Consider the following 20,383-nt stretch of genomic DNA (forward strand, 5'->3'; position numbering starts at 1 on the left):
CCCCGTCAGGATGCATTCCCCACTTAGGCAATAGGGTGAGCACCAGCCAGGAAGTGGGCATGCCAGATGAAGTGGTGCTCCCAGAAGCAAAGTGGAAGAAGTGGAAGCGGTGCATCCATGGCCACTTCCAGGTGAGTGCAAGCAATCAGCCATGGCGGGACCCCCTCCCCCCCATCAATGCAGTTAGCCACAGGGGGACCCACCTCCCAGTGGCTGACTGGTTGTTGGCACCATTCGTCCATGCTGCATGCAAAGTGCAGAAGGATGTGAAAGCATGTGCAGAAAGCAGATTACTTTTATGATTCCTTTGTTTCCACGGGTTTACTGTTAATTTGCTTGCCTCTTTCAGAACTGCCCCCCCATCCCTTATCGTTTATAATCTAATTTATCTCTCCTTATATTCTGCTTTCTGTACATCCTTTCACAGCATCTGATGAAGCAAGCTTCAGCTCACAAAAGCTTGCACTACACACACATATTCTCTCCTGGTCCCCCTTCTCTCTTATTTGCATAAGATGCAATTCTACCCTGCCTTCTACTTGACTTCAATCTAACACAGTTAACTACATCTCTCTAACTTTACCTATAACAAATTATATCAAACTAGTTCCTAAAAAAAGAGACTATACTTTAGTGGCATGACAAATATGTAGTACATTTTAATGTTAGAAAAACAGGGGAGGACATTATTTGTAGCAGCCAGAGACTCATGCTCTTTACTGTAAAGTGAAACTTGGCAGTGTTACAGCAGAAGCAGGAAAGGAAACTAAGATCTTCAGCAGTTTCCTTTAGGTAATTTCCAAATAAACAAACTGGAATTGCCTTTGAAAATGACAAGCAGAATTATTTTTTGTGTGTATATACACTGTTACATGCATTACAATGAGAATTATGGTGATTACTGAAATGATCAAATTCATGCTGACAGGCTGAAAGTGATGTCTGTGCCAGAAATGTGTTTTAGTTTCGAGTTCCTTTCTTAGCATTTAAGCACTCTAGCTGGAAGGCTGTTCACACCAGCAAAATATGCAGTCAGCTGAAATCAAGCAGATTAAAAACAAACAGGGAAAAAGGTTTTTCAGTCAGTGCTACATTTACTGTACTATTAATAATCATTTAGACAACATCCTAGGTTTATATTACATAGGGCTGATTTACCATTCTCTTCCTGCATAGTAAACAGAGGGGACGAAAAGCAGAAGTAGTTACTCTGTCAAATGCCTTTTCAGCTCAGCTCAGCACAAGGGGTTCAGAGCTCTGCTCATTTACTGAGGATGAAGGGATAGAGCAGGGGTGGGCAAAATATGGCCCACAGGCTGGATCCAGCCCACCAGGACATTCTGTCCAGCCCACAGGGCCCCTAGAAATTTTTTTAAAATGAATATTTATTTGCCTCTGGCTCCTGTCAAAAGTGACAGAGCATGGGGCAGTAGGACCCAGTGGAAGCCACATCAGGCTCCTGGAAGAGCAGGCCATGCCTTGCCCCACCCCACACAGCGGGAGGGACCATAAGGCTGTTCCTGCCCATGCCGGAATGGGAAGCTCAGGTAAGAGGGGGTCGGCCCACTGGTCCCCATCTGGCCATGGGTCTGGGAGCAAGGGGGAATACAGGAGCCAGCACTGGTGGGACCCAGATCAGGGTGCCTCCCCTCTCTCCCTGATGGGCTCCATAGAGTCCAGCCAGCTGCACCCTGGGCTCCTGCCACCCTGCTCTGGGCACCATCCGCACTGGCCCTGGGGCACCGCCCAGCTGTGGCTAGCTCCCAACCCCACAGTCCAGCCCTGGGGGCAGCATGGGGGCCACCTGGGGCTGCTGGGGGTGGCATGACCCAACAGGAACATGGCCCGGGGCAGAGAAAGGTGGTGCAGAACTTCCATCCTGCGCCTGAGGCTCGAGGCAACAACAGCCCAGCCACCCCCCCCACGGGAGGCTCTGGTGAGTGCTGCTGCCCTGGGGAGAAGAACCAGGCCCCTCCACCCCACAGGGGCCCGGCAGCAGCTCGCTCCCTAGCCCCAGGATGGGTGGGGAGGCTGCGACAGGAGCAGGAGAGTATCCACGGCCATTTATCTGCTCCAGAAGTTCCTGCTGCCATGAGGAGCCCAGGGGCCCTGGGGAAGCTCCTGGCCAGCCCCAGAGGCAGCACAGGTCCTCCTGAGGCTGCTGGGGGTGGCACAACCTGGCAGGGCCCTAGCCCAGGGCATGGGAAGCTCAGGGAGGCCACAGGAGCTTTCAGAGAAAAAAAGCAGCCATGGTTCCACTCCAGCTCCTGGCGCAGCCTCCCACCTATCCTGGGGCTGGGCGTGTGAGCTGCTGCCAGGCCACTGGGTCGCTGCAGGATGGAGGAGCTGGTCCTTCCCCCCAGGGTGGCAGCACCCACGGGGGCCACCTGTGGGAGGGGGGAGGCAGCCAGATTGTTCCCTTCCCAAGCCTCAGGTGCAGGATGCAGCTTCTGGACTTCCCACATCCCAGGCCATGTGCCACCCCGGTGGCCTCAGGTTGCAGCAGCATTTTTAGTCAGGCAGTGCTGAGGGAGTCAATTGACTAATTTTGAAACTTAACAGGGCAGTATGCAAGCCATTCACTGGGAGCCACAGGAGGAAGGGGAAGGGGAGCCAGGTGCTCTGAGCAGCTGGGAGTACTTCTATCTGGGTGACTGTTGAATGGTTGCTGCCCATCTGACAAAAGCCCTAACAAGGGGGCAGAGCCAGTCTATGCCCAAAGGGTATACAGGGACACTCCCATAGAGACCAGGGAGTGACTAAACAGGAGTAGCAAGCAGGACAGTTTAAGAGTAACTAATAGGGGTGAACCGATAGATATTTTTGGAGCTGATACCAATAGCTGATTTTTAAGGAGGCATATTGGCCAGTACTGATATAATTTCCAATACGCAGCCCGGCAGCTTGAGTAGTGTCCAGCTGGTCAGTGGTCAGTCTGTTGTGGTGGAAAGGAAGGGAGAGGAAAAGGGAAAGGGTATAGGGGGAGGGGGATATCAAGGCCCCCTGCAGTGAGGGGGGTGGGGCTGGGCCAGGCACTGCCCAGCCAGGGCAGGCAGGGTGTGGGACAAATTCCCATGGCTCATCTGGGCCTGGTGGGAGCCTGGAAAACTAGCAGGAAGAATTGGAATTGGAAGTCTCACAGTCACTGAACTGTGATATAACTCAAGTAACAGAGACTTGGTGGAATAGCTCTCTCACATGACTGGAGTACTGTCATGGATGGGTATAAACTGTTCAGGAAGGACAGGCAGGGGAAACAAGGAGGAGTTGTGCTGTATGTAAAAGAGCTGTACGGTTGCTCAGAGCTCCAGTATGAAATTAGAGACAGGCCTGTTGAAAGTCTCTGAGTTAGGGACAGAGGGGAGAGCAATAAGTGTGCAGTGGTGGGTGTCTATTATAGCCCACCAGACCAGAAGGATGAAGTTTTGTTCAAACAGCTAGCAGAAGTTTCCAGATCACAGACCCTGGTTCTCATGGGGAACTTCAATCACCCTGACATCTGCTGGGAGGACAATACAGCAGTGCACAGGCAATCCAGGAATTTTTTGAAGCAGGTTAGAGACAACCTCCTGGTCCTGGAGATGCCACCTAGGGACCGTGCTGTTTTTGACCTACTACTCACAAACCAGGAAGTATACGTGGGGAATGTAGTGGTGGATGGCAACTTAGGCAGCAGTGACCATGAAATGATTGAGTTCAAGATCCTGAGGAAAGGAAGGAAGAAGAGCAGCAAAGTATGGACCTTGGACTTCAGAAAAAGAGGTTGCAACTTACTTAGGGAACTGATGGTTAGGATACCCTGGGAGACCAGTCTGAGGTTGAAGGGAGGCCAGGAGAGCTAACTGTATTTTACTGAGGCCGTGGGAACAAATGATCCTCATATGCACGCAAGCAAGTATGGCAAGTATGGCAGAAGACAAGTGAGTATGGCAGAAGACAAGCTTGGCTTAGCAGGAACTCTTTAGTCAGCTAGAACACAAAAAGGAAGCTTAAAAGTAGAACCAGGCCATCTCAGGCGTTTACTCCCTTGTTGAGGCTTCAGCCTTCCCAGCTTCCACCCTTCTACTCTAGCTGGTCCTTTAGCCAAGGCCCACTGTCTTGGACCTGGATTCCAGACTCCAGCCCCTTATCGTGCCCTCCAGCATCTTTATTTCTGCCCCTTCCCACCCTTTCTTGGGCTCTAGGCCCTCTGGTCCCAAGCTCTGCCCTTTAGCATGATCCCTAACAGGGTTCAAAACAGTCACTTCCTCTCCAGGCACTAATGAGACCTCCAAACCACTCCTTAGTCCCTTCCACAAAGCACCAGTTAAAACCCACACATTTATGCCATCTGGCAGCAACATAAACACCCAGCCCACCAGCAGCCTACCGTACTTCTTCCAGGCCTTGCACCAGGATCCCTTGGGTTGCTTTCCCTAAGCTCCCTGCCCAGCAGAAGCAGCCAGCTCACAGCAACACTTCATCCCCCTGCTGCTTCTCAGGTCTAACTCCCTGCTCTGGCTTATATGCTCCTAAACCCTGCCCCTTCAGGTCATGTGACTCCCCTGGCAGCTGATTTGACCACAGGGCTATTTCTTAATCCCCACTCTGCTGGCTGCCTGTGCTACAAAAAACCTTGCCCTTAAGGGGCCACACCACTTCCCGGTAACAGGGCAAGAGTTCCCTATTACAGTCAGCACCAAGGGGAAGATCAGGGAAAGTGTGGGTCCCTTACTGAATGGGGGAGGCAACCTACTGACAGATGATGCAGAAAAGGCTGAATTATTCAATGCCTTTTTCACCTCAGTCTTCACAGGCGAAGTCAGCTCCCAGACTACTGCACTTGGCAGCACAGTTTAGCGAGAAGACAAGCAGCCAACAGTGGCAAAAGAACAGGTTAGGGACTATTTAGGAAAGCTGGATGTGTACAAATCCACGAAGCCGGATAGGTGCACCAAGTGGTGCTGTGGGAGTTAGATAAGGGGATTGCAGATGCGCTGGCCATTATCATTGAAAATTCATGGCAATTGGGAGAGGTCTCAGATGATTGGAAAAAGGGTAAATATAGTGCCCATCTTCAACAAAGAGAAGAAGGAGGATCTGGGAAACTACAGACTGGTCAGCCTCACCTCAGTAACTGGAAAGCTCATGAAGGAGGTCCTCAAGGAATCCATTTCTAAGCACTGGGAGGAGAAGAAGGTAATTAAGAACAGTCAGCATGGATTCACCAAGGGCATGTCATGCCTGACCAACCTGATTGGGAGTCCCCCAGGGCTCGGTCCTTGGGCCCGCACTGTTCAACTTCTTTATCAGCAATTTGGACAATGGGGTGAAATGCAACCTGTTTAAATTCGCTGATGATACCAAAATTTGGGGTGAGGTGAGCACGGTGAGTAGGGAGGGAAAGACTACAGCAAGACCTGGATAGGTTACAGGGGTGGGCTAACAAAAACAGGATGCGTTTCAAAACTGACAAGTGCAGGGTGCTGCACTTGGGCCCTAGTAACCAGCAGCACACTTATAAGATGGGAAACTCCCTTCTTGAAAGCACGAAGGCAGAAAGGGATCTTGGAGTCATTATTGACTCCAAGATGAACATGGGCCGACAATGCGAGGTCACGTTTGGCAGGGCTAACAGGACCTTGTTGTGCATCCAGAGGTGCATCTCTAGCAGGGCCAAGGAGGTGATCCTCCCCCTGTATGCGACATTGGTCAGGCCACAGCTGAAGTACTGCGTCCAGTTCTGTGTGCCCCACTTCAGGAGGGATGTGGACAACATTGCGAGGGTCCAGAGGAGGGCCACCCACATGATCCGCGAACAACAGGGCAGACCCTACATTGAAAGACTGTGGGACCTAAACCTGTTCAGCCTTCACAAGAGAAGGCTGAGGGGAGACATGGTGACTGTCTATAAACTCACTAGGGGGGACCAGAAGGGTTTGGGAGAGACCTTGTTTCCCCTAGCGCCCCCTGGCATAACAAGGAATAACGGCCATAAGTTGTTGGAGAGTAGGTTTAGATTAGACATCTGTAAGAACTACTTCACATTCAGGGCGGCTAGGATCTGGAACCGGCTTCCTAGGGAAGTGGTGCTGGCTTCTACCCTGGGGGTCTTTAAGAGGAGGCTTGATGCCGACCTGGCTGGAATCATTTGAGACCAGTTTTTTTTCTCCTGCCCAGGCAGGGGGTCAGACTTGAAGATCTACAAGGTCCCTTCCGACCCTAATTCTATGATTCTATAATCTGTAACAAGGTGACTGGCTCTGTGGATGCAGGAACATGGATGTAATACCTTGACTTTAGCAAGGCTTTTGATACAGTCTCCCACAATATTCTTGCAAGCAAGCTAAGGAAGTATAAGTTGGTTGAATGAACTGCAAGGTAGATAAAAACTGGCTAGATTGCCTTGCTAAAAGAGTAGTAATCAGTGTCTCAATGTCTAGTTGTCTACAAGTATGAAGTGAGCTCCCCAGGGGTCAGTCATAGGGCTGGTTCTGTTCAATATCTTTATTAACACCCTGGAAGATGGGATGGAGTGCACCCTCTGCAAGTTTGCAGATAACACCAAGTTTGGGGGAGTAGTTGATATTCCAAAAGGTAGGGCTAGGACTCAGAAAGACCTTGACAGATTGGAGGATTGGGCCAATAGAAATCTCAAGAGGTTCAGTAAGGAGAAGTGCAAAGGCCTGCACTTAGGAGAGAACAATCCCACTGGTACAGGCTGGGGACCAACTGGCTAAAATGCAGCTCTGCAGAAAAGGACTTGGAGGTTACAGTGGACAGTAAGCTGAATATAAGACACAGTGTGCCCTTGCTGCCAAGAAGGCTAATGTCATACTGCACTGCATTAGTAGAAGCGTTGCCAACAGATCAAGGGAAGTGTTTCTTCCCCTCAATTATGTACTGGTGAAGCCAAACCTGAAATACTATGTCCTGTTTTGGGCACCCCAGTACAGAAAGGATGTGGACAAATTGGAGAGAGTCCAGCAGAGGGCAATGAAAGTGGTTAGGGGACTGGGGCCTTATGAGGAGAGGCTGAGAGAACTGGGCTTATTTAGTATGCAGAAGAGAAGACTGAAAGGGGATTCGATAGCAGCTTTTAACTACCTGAAGGGTAGTTTCAGAGAGGATGGAGTTACACTATTCTCAGTGGTGGTAGATGACAGAACAAGGAGCAGTAGTCTCAGGATGCAGCAAGGAAAGTTTAGGTTAAATATTATGAAGAACTTTCTCACTTGGAGGGTAGTAAAGCACTGGAACAGGTTTAGGCTATGGAATCGCCAGACTTAGAGATTTTTAATACCCAGCTAGACAAAGCCTTGGTTGGGATGATACAGTTAGGGATAGTCCTGCTTTGAGCCAGGGGTTGAACTAAATGACTTCCCAAGCTCCCTTTCAACCCTAATTTTCTATGGTTCTGTGACTTCATGGCTCATTATCATCTATTGGATCTGTTCTGAACTCTTCATTCCACTAGTGTTCATGACCCTCTCTTCTTAATAATGGTTTTGATGTTCAACTTAACAAGTTAGCATTTCTTCTGTAATTCTGTCTATTTCACAGCCCTGCAGATTGGTTTTTAACTATTCCAATGAAGTTACGTTTTTTTTCCTTGAAGCTTAAACTGAATAATACATCCCTAAGCACCTAGTATACATTACTAAAACTTCCAGTTTATTTTTAACTTCACAAAAACATGTGTTGCTTATGTGATGATTCACCTCACCATGTGCATCCCCCTTTTCAAAATTCTAGGTCCACACATGCTCCCATTGTATACAACTATGGGTCTAAGTAGACCGTGGAAGCTTTAGGAAGCTATGCTGTTAGGAAAATGTAGATAACCTATTGTTTCTTTTTCTTTTTGCAGAATATAGGAGGTCTCTCCACTGAAAAAGGCTACAAAGAAATCACTACATTCAGAAGAATTCAATTATGCCTAAAAGGTACACTGAACTGATAGGATAGCTCATATAGCATTAATTGAACATAATTGCATAAAATAATTAATTTAATACAAATAAATCAAGATTTTTGAGCTACTAATGAAGGAGAGAGAGCTGGGGTGGGCAATTGTTTTGGGTGGACGGCTGTTTACCCAGTTTTGGCAACCTGTTGAGGGCCGCATGGGTAGCCCAACCCCTTGACAGGTGCCCCACTCCCTGGTCACCATTGTGGGACCAATGTCCCAGGGCCAGCATCATTGGGGCCCAGAAAGGGGCACAGGCTGGCAGGGGTCTGTGGAGCCAGGCTGGGCTGCACCAGCAGGGAGAGTGGGGGGAGCTGCCCTGGCTCCATAGAGCTGCTACCAGCCAGGACCCTGTACTCCTTCCGCACTGCTCTGGGCCCTGCCGGAGCTGGCCCTGGGACACCAGTGTGGGTCCCATGATCCCACTGACTCCCACAATCGCTCACTCCCAGTACCCCGCCCAGCCGTGCAGTACAGGCAGGGGGCAGCGTGCAGCCCTGACCCCCTGCTTGCCAGCAGGGAAGGAGCTAGTGCTGAGCACAAAGAAAAAGTGGCTTCTTCCCTGCCCCGTGGCCAGCACTCCCTGCTGCAGCCACTCGCAGCCCGCACAGGGCTGTCTGAGCAGGCATAGACAGCCCCACATGGGCTGTGAGTGGCCACAGTGTGGAGCACCAGTAATGGGACAGGCAAGGGGCTGCTTTTCCCCACACTTAGCATCAGCTTGTAACCCACCCCCACTGCCAACCTGGGCCCCGTGCCAGCTCCGGGCTTGTCCACTGGGGCTGTGCCATGGTGGCAGCATCTGCTTGGTGTGGAGGAAAGCGGACCCCCACTTGCTGCGCTGGGCAGCGTTTGCCACCACCGCCTCTGTGCTGCCCAGCGCGCAAGCTATGGGTGGGCAGCAGCAGCAAACCCTGCCCGGTGCAGCAAGCGGGGGGGCCACTTTCCTCCATGCTGAGCAGCTGCTGCCACTACAGTGCAGCCCCAACGGGCAAGGCCGGAGCCAGTGCAGGGCCAAGGCTAGCAGCAGGGGCGGGTTACAAGCTGGTGCTGAGTGTGTGGAAAAGCAGCCCCTCCCACACCCTGTGGCTGATGCCCCACACTGCAGCCACTCACAGCCCACGTGAGACTGCCTGTGCCTGCTCAGGACAGTCCTGTGCAGGCTGTGAGTGGCTGCAGCAGGAAGCACTGGCTACGGGGTGGGGGGGGGCTGTTTTTCCCCACAATCAGCATCAACTCCTTCCCTACCCTCCCCCCGCTTAACCTGAGTTTCCAGAGCCTGTGCAGCCACATGGTCCCAAGCTAGAAGCCCCTGCCTGGGGCTTCCAGTTTGGGGGGCAGGGCTGGGTGGGCCCTGGTGTTGTGGGAGCCCACTGGGGCTTCCCCTGGGTCCTACTGCCCCTGGCTCCTGTCATTTTTTACAGGAACCAAGGACAGATAAATATTAATTTTCTAAAACTTTTAGGGGCCCCACAGGCCAGATAGAATTGCCTCGTGGGCCAGATCTGGCCCATGGGCCATATTTTGCCTACCCCTGAGATAAAGTAAACTGAAAGAAGATATTTTATATACACAATAAGGGAGTGACTTTATTTACTTGTTCTTCTTTTTTCAAAGTCCACATTTACTTTTTCTTGGACTATGTACTTCTGTTTGTGCTTCCTTGTTGGACACAGGTCATTAGTTTTATCAAAAACTGATGCCCAAGCAGTCTTTAATCCAGACAGGAAATATAATAGTAAATCAACCCCTATCTTTTCCCTAGAGTTGTGCAGCTGATGCACAAATAGTACATACCTGCTCTGATGCAGTATGGACACAAAACTTGTTTTACAACTATCACTAGTTCCACCTGTGGAGTCCAGATTGGAAGGCACTTCTCAGGTCAGCTTGCCTATTTTGCTGTCCAGTGCCATTACAATGCAGTTCTCTCTAACTCATCAATGACTCAGTGCAATAATTTCTTGTCTCCTGAAGCACAATGCTTCTAATTTTAGAATGGCCACTACTGTGCAATCTCCTCAGCATAATCCACCAACAAAGACAATGGATTACAAGGCAAGGAAACAGTTTACTATTCAACAGGTAGAGCTGCTTACAGTTTACAGAGTTTATTTCAAAAGTTACTTACAATTAGGTACTAACAATTGTACCGACTTTCAGTTTTTTTAAATGCTACCCTGAAAGTATGCCAGTCTCTTTACTACCACTCTAGTGAAGAGACATTATAGAAAAAGCAAGTTCTTCCTTTATCTTCAAATAACCAAAACATGACTTTTGCAGTACAGGCTTTCTTAAATTCCATTCCCACCAATAATTTGACACCAAACTTGTTTGATAAAACTAATAAATAAGTATCAGGTGGCCACAATTTTTGTTCATTATAAGCTATAGCCATATGTGAAACTGGAACACAAGAATAACTGATTTGCAATAATATTAAGGTCAGTATCTTAAAAACAGATAGAGTTAGATAGCCCTGTTTTTCTCAAGTCAGGCAAAGTGGCGTTTTAGGGCACCTATACACATGCTGAATGCCTTCTCCAATGCATGCTAATTAACATGTGTCAGATCAGACTTGATTAATTAGCACACTCCAACTTTGGCATCATGCATATTCAGTATCCCTGCACTTCAAAATGGCAATGGGAGTGCTTTAAAGCTTTAGTTAGAGTACCCCTGCCACCTCTTTGAAGTGCAGGACACTGAATACACAAGACATTGTGGGTGCTTTAATTAGAGAGGCTCCCAAAGCCACTCTAATTAAAGCATTCCCTGTCCCCCCCCCCCCCAACCCTAGAGCAAGTATAAAGATGCCCTTAGAGACTAACTGGTTTGGAGAGAAATAGGCTTTTGTAGGCAACAGTAATTAAAGAAGTAGACTGTTGCCTTTGAAAACTTATGCCTCTCTATTAGTTCAGCTAAACAATGTTAAAAGAGTATGAAGAAGAGTCATGCACAGGATGGCATCTGCTTTTAAGGCAGAAGGCAGAGCAGGATGGCACCTTAAGATGCATCCACATGAGTGCACGTATGTGATTTGTGATGCCACAGGCCCATCCCTGGTACCACAAACTGCACACTCCACACATGCAGGAGCTCACCAGAAAAAAAGAGGGATGGCAAACATGGTGGCAGCAACTGTCACCCAAAACTAGAGCCTGGCTGGCCAGAGCCATACTTCAGCTGCTGGCCATGCTCTGGACATCTGGATGACTGCTTCTGGAGCCCCAGGACTCCAAATAAAGCTTCTGGGGGCTCCCAGGTGCTGGCCCCAGCCTCCTCTACCACACCTGGGGCAACTTGCCATGCACCAGAGCATGCATGCAGGGAAATTCCCCAGCAACAACTAGCAATGGCACAAATATGTGTCTCTGCTATTTTTCCCCAGAGAACACACATTCCTGCTCATGGGAATGTGCCCTGAGGCTAGGGACAGACATTCATAAAGCCCAAGCCTGAATTGATACAATCTTTGCAGATTAGTCTAACCTGTCTAATTTAAACCAGTTTGCAACTACACAGACATTTGCTTTGGATTGAGGAAATGCAGAAACGTGCCTGCAGTGGCTCAAGCTAGAAGCCAGGAGGTGTTAGAGCAGCCCTCCCATCTCTTCCACACTGCTGAGCTGAGGGTGGCCTTGACCAGGCCCCGGCAGGATGCTCTGATTAGGGAGGAGTGTAAACCCCCAACATGCTTGCACCGTCCCAGGCTTTTCCCCACTCACTGCTCAAGTGGCAGGAGTGTTGCCAGACCCTAGCCCTCATCTAGCACTCTGAGGCAAAGGGGAGGGGGGTTGTGCAGCACATGCATCCAGTGGCAATGTGTAGGGGGTACACAGTGTTGCCCTCCCCCCCCCATGGAGTGCCGGCCATGGAGCAGGACCACCAGCAAAAGTGGCTGCACTGCTTCTGGAAGTGGCTGCAGGACTTCTGCAGGATCTACCCCCTCCCCCCAGTTAGTGTGATTGGCCGTGGGGAACCCCCCAGTTGCTGACTGGTGTCACAGAGGGCACATGCCCCCCTGACTCGACAGGCACCAGTCACCCATGCATGCATCTCTTGATGATACTGAGATTTTCAATCTCCCTCATACTGTCTGCAAACCTGACAGGCAAGGGAGCCAGCAGGGGGGATGATTCAAATTAGACAGAAGAACAAAAAAATGGTAGTAGTGTCAGAGTGTTCTTATCACCATGATGTTCCAGGGAAAATGCCAGGCACAAGGCTTTGTGGGGTTATTTTTGTGCCTGAAACTTGTCTGACATCTGTTTCAATTATGCAATTGAACCAATGAAAACCAACAACAGATAAACCTTGCTTCTCAAATATCAATAGTAAACAGTCAAAAGGGATACTATTTAATTAATTTACTCTGATAAATCACAAGTTTGGTAATTTTACGATTTTTTTTCTTTAAAGAAAGAAGAAAAATCCAAATACTAAAGAAGGTAAACAACTGGATTTGTCTCAAAACATTGAGCAGTGGACAAAAGAGCAAGTAAACCAATGGATAGTTGAAGATCTGAAGATTGATCCAAAACATGGTGAAATCCTGCTTAATCAAGATGTGACAGGCTGTACCTTGAGGGCGTTGACTAAACAAGCCCTTATAGATATGGGCATAACACACGGCCCAGCTCTGCAAATTATCTATGCTCTGAAAGAAATGGGCGTTCTCACTGAAGACCCAAGCCAGGCTAGTGGGCAACAAGATGCTAAAAAGCCGGTTGATGAGAAATATTTGATAGAAAAGAAAAATGAACAAATTATGGAGAAAAACAGAAAGGGGGAATCAAAACCAGTTGATTCCAGTACAACACAGGAATGTAAGAGATCTGAATTCACTAAGCCACTACAATCTGTGCTGGTAGATGGACCGGAAAACAAGTTGGTTGAAGCAGAGGGTAAAACAAAGACATTATTGATTAGTAATCAGCCTCCAACTGGACAGACTTGTCTGCCATATCCTTTTGATGAGTTTCATGCTAGTCATCGTTATATGCAGGGTCATATCCTTAGTGTCCCTGAAACTGGGCCACTGAATCTGATTGATCCTGCACATGAGTTTAAAAAGCTCAGAGACACAGAGAATGCAACAGAAGAAGATATTAAGCTGAAATTTACCAACGAAATCTTTAGATTTGCTTCAGCCTGTATGAACTCCCGTACCAATGGCACTATTCATTTTGGAGTCCTGAACAAACCACATGGGGAAATTATAGGAGTAAAAGTAAGAAGTAAAGATACATTTATTGACTTTTTTAATGCAAAAATCAAAAAATACTTTGATGAAAAATTCATCAGTGAAGCAAAAGCTTGTATTAGAGAACCTAGATTTGTAGAAGTATTATTGAAAAATAATACTCCATCTAATACATTTGTCATTGAAGTAGATGTAGTTCCAAGACACACTATTTGTGGAGTAAAATATTTCCAGGTTCAGCAATATGTTTTTAAGACAGAGACTTGGGAGCCTGCTCTATTTGTAAGGGATGGAACTTCTTCTAAAAACATCATTAAAAATCTAGCAGGATTTAAATCCAACCTCCAGTCTTTAGCAGATGTTCGACAAGCAGCAGAGAAAGAACATGCAGAAAAAAAAAAAAAGAAACAGAATGAGGGTCTTAAGCTCCGTTGCCTTCTCACGGGTAACCAGGATTTGCTGGACAATTCCTATTATGACTGGTATGTATTAGTAACCAACAAGTGCCATCCAAGTCAAACACAGCATTTGGAATTTTTGCAAGAGATAAAATGGTTTGCTGTGCTAGAGTTTGACTCTGAGTCAGTTATCAATGGTGTGGTCAAAACTTACAGAGAAAACCGAGCTGTAAACCTCCATTTTCCAAATCAATATCAAATCAAAGGGAATTTGATTTCTGAAGTCATTGAAAAGCTGAATCTCTATCATCAACCCAGCTGGATTTTTTGCAATGGCAGATCAGACTTGACTGGTGAAAAATATCAGCCTTTAGAACCCAGTACGTGGCAACGAGAAATGGCTGCTGAAGTTAGGAAACTGATTTCATTTCTTTCACACAAAGACCTAATGCAAAGAGGGAAGTTTTTGATAGTGTTTCTTTTGTTGTCCGCAGTGGAAGACCCAGCTGATCCTCTTATTGAAACATTTACTACATTTTATCAAGAGCTGAAAGGACTTGAAGACATGCTCTGCATTTGTATTGGAGCACAAACACACCAGAGATGGAAAGACCTTCTCCAAGCCAGATTCATTGATGGAGAAGCACTTACAAAGAGATGTATTTCTAACTTAAATCTTGAAATGGTGAATGGTACTATCCTAAAATTAAAATCAGTGACACAGTCTTCTCGGAGATTTCTGCCTTCAGTTGGTTCATCTACCATTCTTTTGAAAAAAGGAGAAGACAGCATGACAGCACTGGAAATACTTTGTGAAAATGAATGCAAAGACACAGAGATAGAGAAGGATAAAGATCGATTTTCTAAATTTAAGAAGTCTCAAGAAGAGCACTTTTACCGGGGTGGTAAGGTGTCCTGGTGGAATTTTTACTTCTCCTCTGAAAACTATTCTTCACCTTTTATCAAAAGAGACAGTTATGAAAAACTTGAAGAACTGATTCAAGAAGATAATTCCTACTGTGTGCCAATATCTACAAAAATCATCAACCTTTATCACCATCCAGGCTGTGGTGGCACCACCTTAGCTATGCATGTCCTCTGGGAATTGAAGAAAAAATTCAGATGTGCCATTCTGAAAAACAAATCACTTCATTTTGCAGAAATTGGGAAACAGTTGGCAAATTTAATCACCTATGGAGCAACCAACCAAGAAGATTACTTCCCAGTGTTACTTCTTGTAGATGATTTTGAAGAACAAGAAAATGTCTACCTTTTGCAAAATGAGATTCAGTCAGCTATAACAAACAATTGCATTAGATATGAAAAGCCTCTAGTAATCATTCTAAACTGCATGAGATCTCAAAATCCTGAAGAAAGTTCAAAGAGCAATGGTAAGAATAGTATTGCTCTAAAACACCAGCTTTCTCCCAAAGAGCAAAGAGCTTTTGAAGACAAACTAAAAGAAATTGAAAAGGAACATCAGCACCCTGAAGATTTCTATTCATTTATGATTATGAAAAAAAATTTTGACAAAGCGTACATAGAGAATGTTGTCAGGAATACACTGAAAGGCTTGGACATTACGAGCAAACAAGCACAGCTTATTTCCTTCCTGGCACTATTAAACACGTATGTTACAGGGTCCACAATCTCAGTATCCCAATGTGAAGAATTCTTAGGAATTGCTGCTATTAAGACTTTCTGGAGGCGGGAGAGTTTGGAACACAAGATGGGAACTTGTTCCAATATTCTAATACAGGCTGAAGTGCAGGAATGTGGAAAGTACAAAGGCATGTATATCATTCATCCACTGATTGCTGAACACTGCCTAGAAGAATTGAAACTATCTTATAACTTATCTAGAAGTGAAATTACAATGCAGCTGCTGAGACAGAACTTATTTTACGAGTCTGGCATAGGAAGAGAGAAACTTCTACAAGATGTGCAAATCATGCTGATTACTAGACAACGTAAAGAACATGGAGATGATACAGACACACTGTTTTCCCCATTAATTGAAACCATACAGAAGGAAGAAAGGTGTACTGAGGTTGAAAATGTATTGACGGAAGGATCCCTTAGATTCAATCAAAATGCATTCATTTGTCAAGCCCTCGCAAGACACTTCTACATCAAAAAGAAAAATTTTGACGCTGCACTGAAGTGGGCCAAAGAAGCTAAAAAAAGAGCACCAAGTAATTCATATGTATCAGATACTTTAGGCCAGGTCTTTAAAAGTGAAATAATGCACTGGGTTGAAGAAAATGGAAAGAGGACTATCATAAGTGTTGAGGAGCTGGAATCTTTGCTAAACCTTGCAAAGCAAGCATCAAAGGCCTTCAAAGAATCCCAGCAACAAAGTGAAAATACAGACAATGAACAAGAAGGGCTGCAACATTTGAAGTCTAAAAGGAGGTATTACATGTATAATACAGCTGGTTATCTGGGGGAGATAGAAACTGGACTGTACGCTATCAATACCATGAAGCGTACTCCTTTTTTCAATAAAAGGGATCCACTGACTAGAAAACATATGGCTCAGTATTTTTCAGGAAACTGTGATCTGCCAAAAGTAGTTAGTAACACAGATTATGAAAAGTTTCGGTTGGCTCTTGAACAATATACTGACTACTTAAGTAAACTGAAGTCAAATTTAAAAAAGGCATTTGACTTTTTTGAAGATTATTTTGTCTTTCTGAAACCAAGGAGTGCAGAAAAAGAAACTGTAGAGCTCAAGATACGCATGAAGATTCGAGAAAATTTCAAAAAATATGTAAATATATTTTGTCTCGCTGATCAAGACAAACAAATATGTGCAAAGCTCAGTTTGCCTCTGCAGTTAGAGAATTACCGAAGAAGCCTAGAGGCTTCCAAAGCAGACAAGTTTTCAGGACTTTTGGAATACCTTGGCAATCATGAACATGCTCAAAGTAAGATGGACGATATAGTGCATACATACACACTTTTGCTTGAGCATAGCTCTTCCTTAAGAGACAAACAGAATTTCATTTTGGCAAATGTTGTTCTCAACTGCATTAACCCTAATTCCATGATGATACGTCCTGTTCAAGAGCTGAAAGAACAGCTTAGAAAACTTCTGCAGCAAATAGGTCCAGATTATCGCTTCTTACAACCTTATTTCCTTGCTACTTTGTTGTTCTGGCCAGAAAATCAAAGGGTACTAGATGAGGATTCTACACAAATGGAAAAGTATATCACATCACTGAAGAAGGTTTTCAGAGGGCAGTTCTGGTCTATGCTTCATTGTAGACAACCAATAGCTCATTTCTACCTTGGGAAAAGTAAAGGTCTGAAAAGACTTGTTCACAAAGGAAAAATAGATCAGTGTTTCAGCAGCTGTAAACTACAGGATTTGTATTACCTGTGGCAGAGTGGAGCCATATGGAAAGAAGAGGCTGTCCAAAAGCTGCTCCTTCGTTTAAATGGTAAAACTGAAGATAATATTATCTATGTGGACTATGGCATTAATGAAAACATGAGGATACCAGTGCGACCTGCTTTCCTGGGTCAACTAAGAAGTGGCCAAAGCATCGAAAGAGTGTCATTTTACCTTGGCTTCTCCATTGAAGGCCTCATAGCATATGACATAAATGTCATATGAGAGTCATTTAAAAAAAGATACAGGTGGATGCTTCATGTCCACAGCTGTAGGATCTCTTCAGATGCATAGTTTCCTTAACACTTCTCTGTTAACAGCTACAAATCAAAATATCTGCTTTCCCTATTATTCCCTTCCCTATCTATCCATCTTATTGGTACCAAATCCAAAATTCTCCACCTTTTCCTTTCCTCGGTGTTACATATGTAATACTGAGGAATTACATATAGATGTTGCCATAAAAGTTTATATATAAACAATTTCTTATTCAAAATTATTTTTAAAATAATGGGCATTTTAAGGACTAATCTAACAATGCAAACTCAACCTAACTAATCACCTAAATAAGGTCTGTAGATTGGACTGTTGATTGAAACATTGGTTCTGCTAGTACTGTGACCCATCTCTGGTAATAACAGATAACAAAAACTTTAGAGAAAAATTTAAAGAACCAAACAAAATTAATCTAATCAGTTGTATAACGCAGTAACTTGAGATAATTGATCAATTTACGCCCTGATCCTATTCCTATCAGTGTCATTGGCACAGGTCCCATCCACTTAAATGGTGTAGGATCAGACCTAGGTTACTTTAATATCTGAAACTATATAACTAATATTATAATTACTCTACAGAATATTAGAAGGTGACATCCTGTAACATATTTCCTCAGTAATACTATAATTCTTGCTACATCAATTTTCATAAAATAATTCAGACTATTTTTTTAAACTAGCCAGAATATTTCTCTTGGTGGCTTCCTAGTGCAATGACCATCACAAACGGATAGCATCTGACAAAATAGGTTATTGCCTATGAATGCTTGTGCCCCTCTGAACCAGTTAGTCTGTAAGGTGTCAACCTGGCCTACCTCCTCTCTCCTGGACTTCAGACTAACTCATCTAACTACCTTTCTATCACCAACTTACTGTACATACAGAGCTAATTTTTGTTCATGTTCTTTCATTTTCTCCAGTGCCTATGTAGTTTTGTAATATGAAAGAGAAGAAAAAGAAATCTGATCAATGTTCACAATATATGATTATTTTTATAGTTAATCATTAGAATATCATAGTTAATTTAGCAACAGCCAGAAGTCTTAACCAACCATATTCATTTTCAGCAAATAGTTTAAAATATGACTATACTTCCCTTCCATTCCTTAATATTTGCAAATTCTTTCTATGCTGATAGATTCTTTTTTTAAATTCAGACTCACTGCATAGCTAGGTGACTCACCACTATAATACAAGCTTTTGTGAATTAACAGTAATATACCTTTTTTTTTAAATCATGAAGCTTGCTATAAGACTATACTGTATTTTGAACTGCAAAAAATGATTAATAAAATATATGAAAAAGTTTCAGATTGCATATAGAGTGACAGTGTTTATTTATATATGAATTTTAGTTGCACCAACTTTTCTTAAGGTTTCCCATCACTTACCTTTTTTTTAATATGTTCATAACTGTGCCCATCTTTAATTTGGGAGGCTTTATTTCTCCACAATATTTATCTACGTTAGCCTGATTTTTTTTAACTTAAATCCAAAGAAGTTCTATTGTTTCCAAGTATGAAGCTGGGAAAAAGTTCAGTTTTACTCCTGTTAAAACATATTGATTATTTCTTTGAACAGCTCTAGTGTCTCATGCTTGTAGCTAGGCTTGAAATTTGGCTAGGGGGATGGGTATTGTTATGTCAGGGTGGCCTTTGCTGTCCACACAGAAACCCACTCTAATTTGACCAAGTTATAAGACTTTTGAAAACTGCACTCACAGACAATACGGATTATTTCGATTAAAGCAACTAAAATCCTTGAAGATTCTGCCCATATTTTACCTGCAACTGCTATGATCCTTGCCAGACGCTTGGAGTGAAAACAAAGAGAGTCTCTTGTGTGCCCTCAGTGCAATACTAGTGCAGAAAGGAGTCTGATTCAAATGGAGAAGGAAAAATAGTCAGAAATATAGGGAAGACAGGAGACAAGAAACCTTGCAGGGAATGAAAAGAAGAGATTAAACTAGGCTTTGGAGACTGGCTTGAGGGTGGGAAAGGAGAGAGAAACTGGGATTGTAGTTTGAGATAAGACTGACATGGCAAGGAGATTGGGTCAGGTCCACTAACAACCACAATACCACAGAGTTACAGCTGACCTGGCCAAGAGTTCTGCCAGCACTCACAACTGAACTTCTACATTCATAGATATGGTAATCCCAGATGCCTGTTTAGGGAAGTGGTTTTCAGCCTTTTTGGACTCAAGACACCCTGTATTGAGCTCAAGACACCCCTCCGTAACTTTTGTGACTTGAGTGGTACCCAATTTCCAAAGACTCATTTATACATTACAGTTCTTACTTCTTTGCAGAGGAGCTGGGCAGTAGAGGTGGGTGATCAGCCAGGCAGGGACACGTCTGAGCCTGCACTTATTTCCTCACTCATCTCATCACACTTCATGGCACCCTGGAGTTGTTCCAGTGTTTTGTTCAGCTTCTGCAGTCACTGTGAAACGTCTGTTGTCCAGCTACTTACAAGGCGTCTCCGGATCCTGATTAGTTTCCTAACCCTAATTCATATTCTGGTTGTTTAACTCTAGGCTCCACACCCTGGCACTGCCCACTGGGTAGCAATGCCCTCACACTAGTCATTATAAAATGAAACTAGGAACCTGTATGATGGACTGTTAGGAGACACACCTTGTGAGAAGACATAGTTTAGAAGAAGGAAACTTGGAAGTAGCCAGGGAAAGAAGAAAGGAAAATGAAGAATTCTAGGAAGAAAATGAGGAGTCACTTACACAGAGGAGAAAAATCTCCTCAGTGAGATGAGGAGCCTAAAAAGGGACTGAAATGACAAACCTCAAATTTTGCCACGTGTTTCATTTCAACATTGTTTCAACTTGTTTCAAGCTTGATACAGTGAAATTGAAATGACACAAAAGGCTTCAAAACATCCTCAAAACAAAATGAGGGAAGTCAAAACATTTTGAAAGTTCTGAAACGTTTTGGGTTTTGAAGATGGGCTTGCTTGCAGGGAAAAAGAAACTAAGGAGAGGGAGGGGGAAGTGGAAGGAAGGACTGCTCTGATGTTGACTGTAGCTGGCCAGTGACTGTGATCCTATCCTGCGGTCCCTTCCAATCCCAGTGCTCTGGGGGAGGGACAGAGAAACAGCATAAAAAGCAGCATTGTTTGAACTGAGCTTTCTGCACTGGGG

The 20,383-nt window shown here is 44.8% G+C and overlaps 1 protein-coding gene across 1 annotated transcript; it reads left to right on the top strand.

The window, feature by feature from the left end:
* Positions 1-1,319: 1,319 nt before the first annotated feature.
* Positions 1,320-18,497, top strand: LOC149864890 (sterile alpha motif domain-containing protein 9-like). The gene is made up of 3 exons (XM_090047030.1): positions 1,320-1,547; positions 7,850-7,925; positions 12,371-18,497. Exons 2-3 carry the CDS (start codon positions 7,915-7,917, stop codon positions 17,172-17,174), a joined length of 4,815 nt encoding a protein of 1,604 aa, XP_089903156.1. The 5' UTR covers positions 1,320-1,547; positions 7,850-7,914; the 3' UTR covers positions 17,175-18,497.
* Positions 18,498-20,383: the final 1,886 nt, after the last annotated feature.

This window comes from Crocodylus siamensis, chromosome 5, assembly GCF_052110815.1.
Source record: "Crocodylus siamensis isolate JL-2025a chromosome 5, ASM5211081v1, whole genome shotgun sequence".
Lineage (NCBI taxonomy): Eukaryota > Metazoa > Chordata > Crocodylia > Crocodylidae > Crocodylus > Crocodylus siamensis.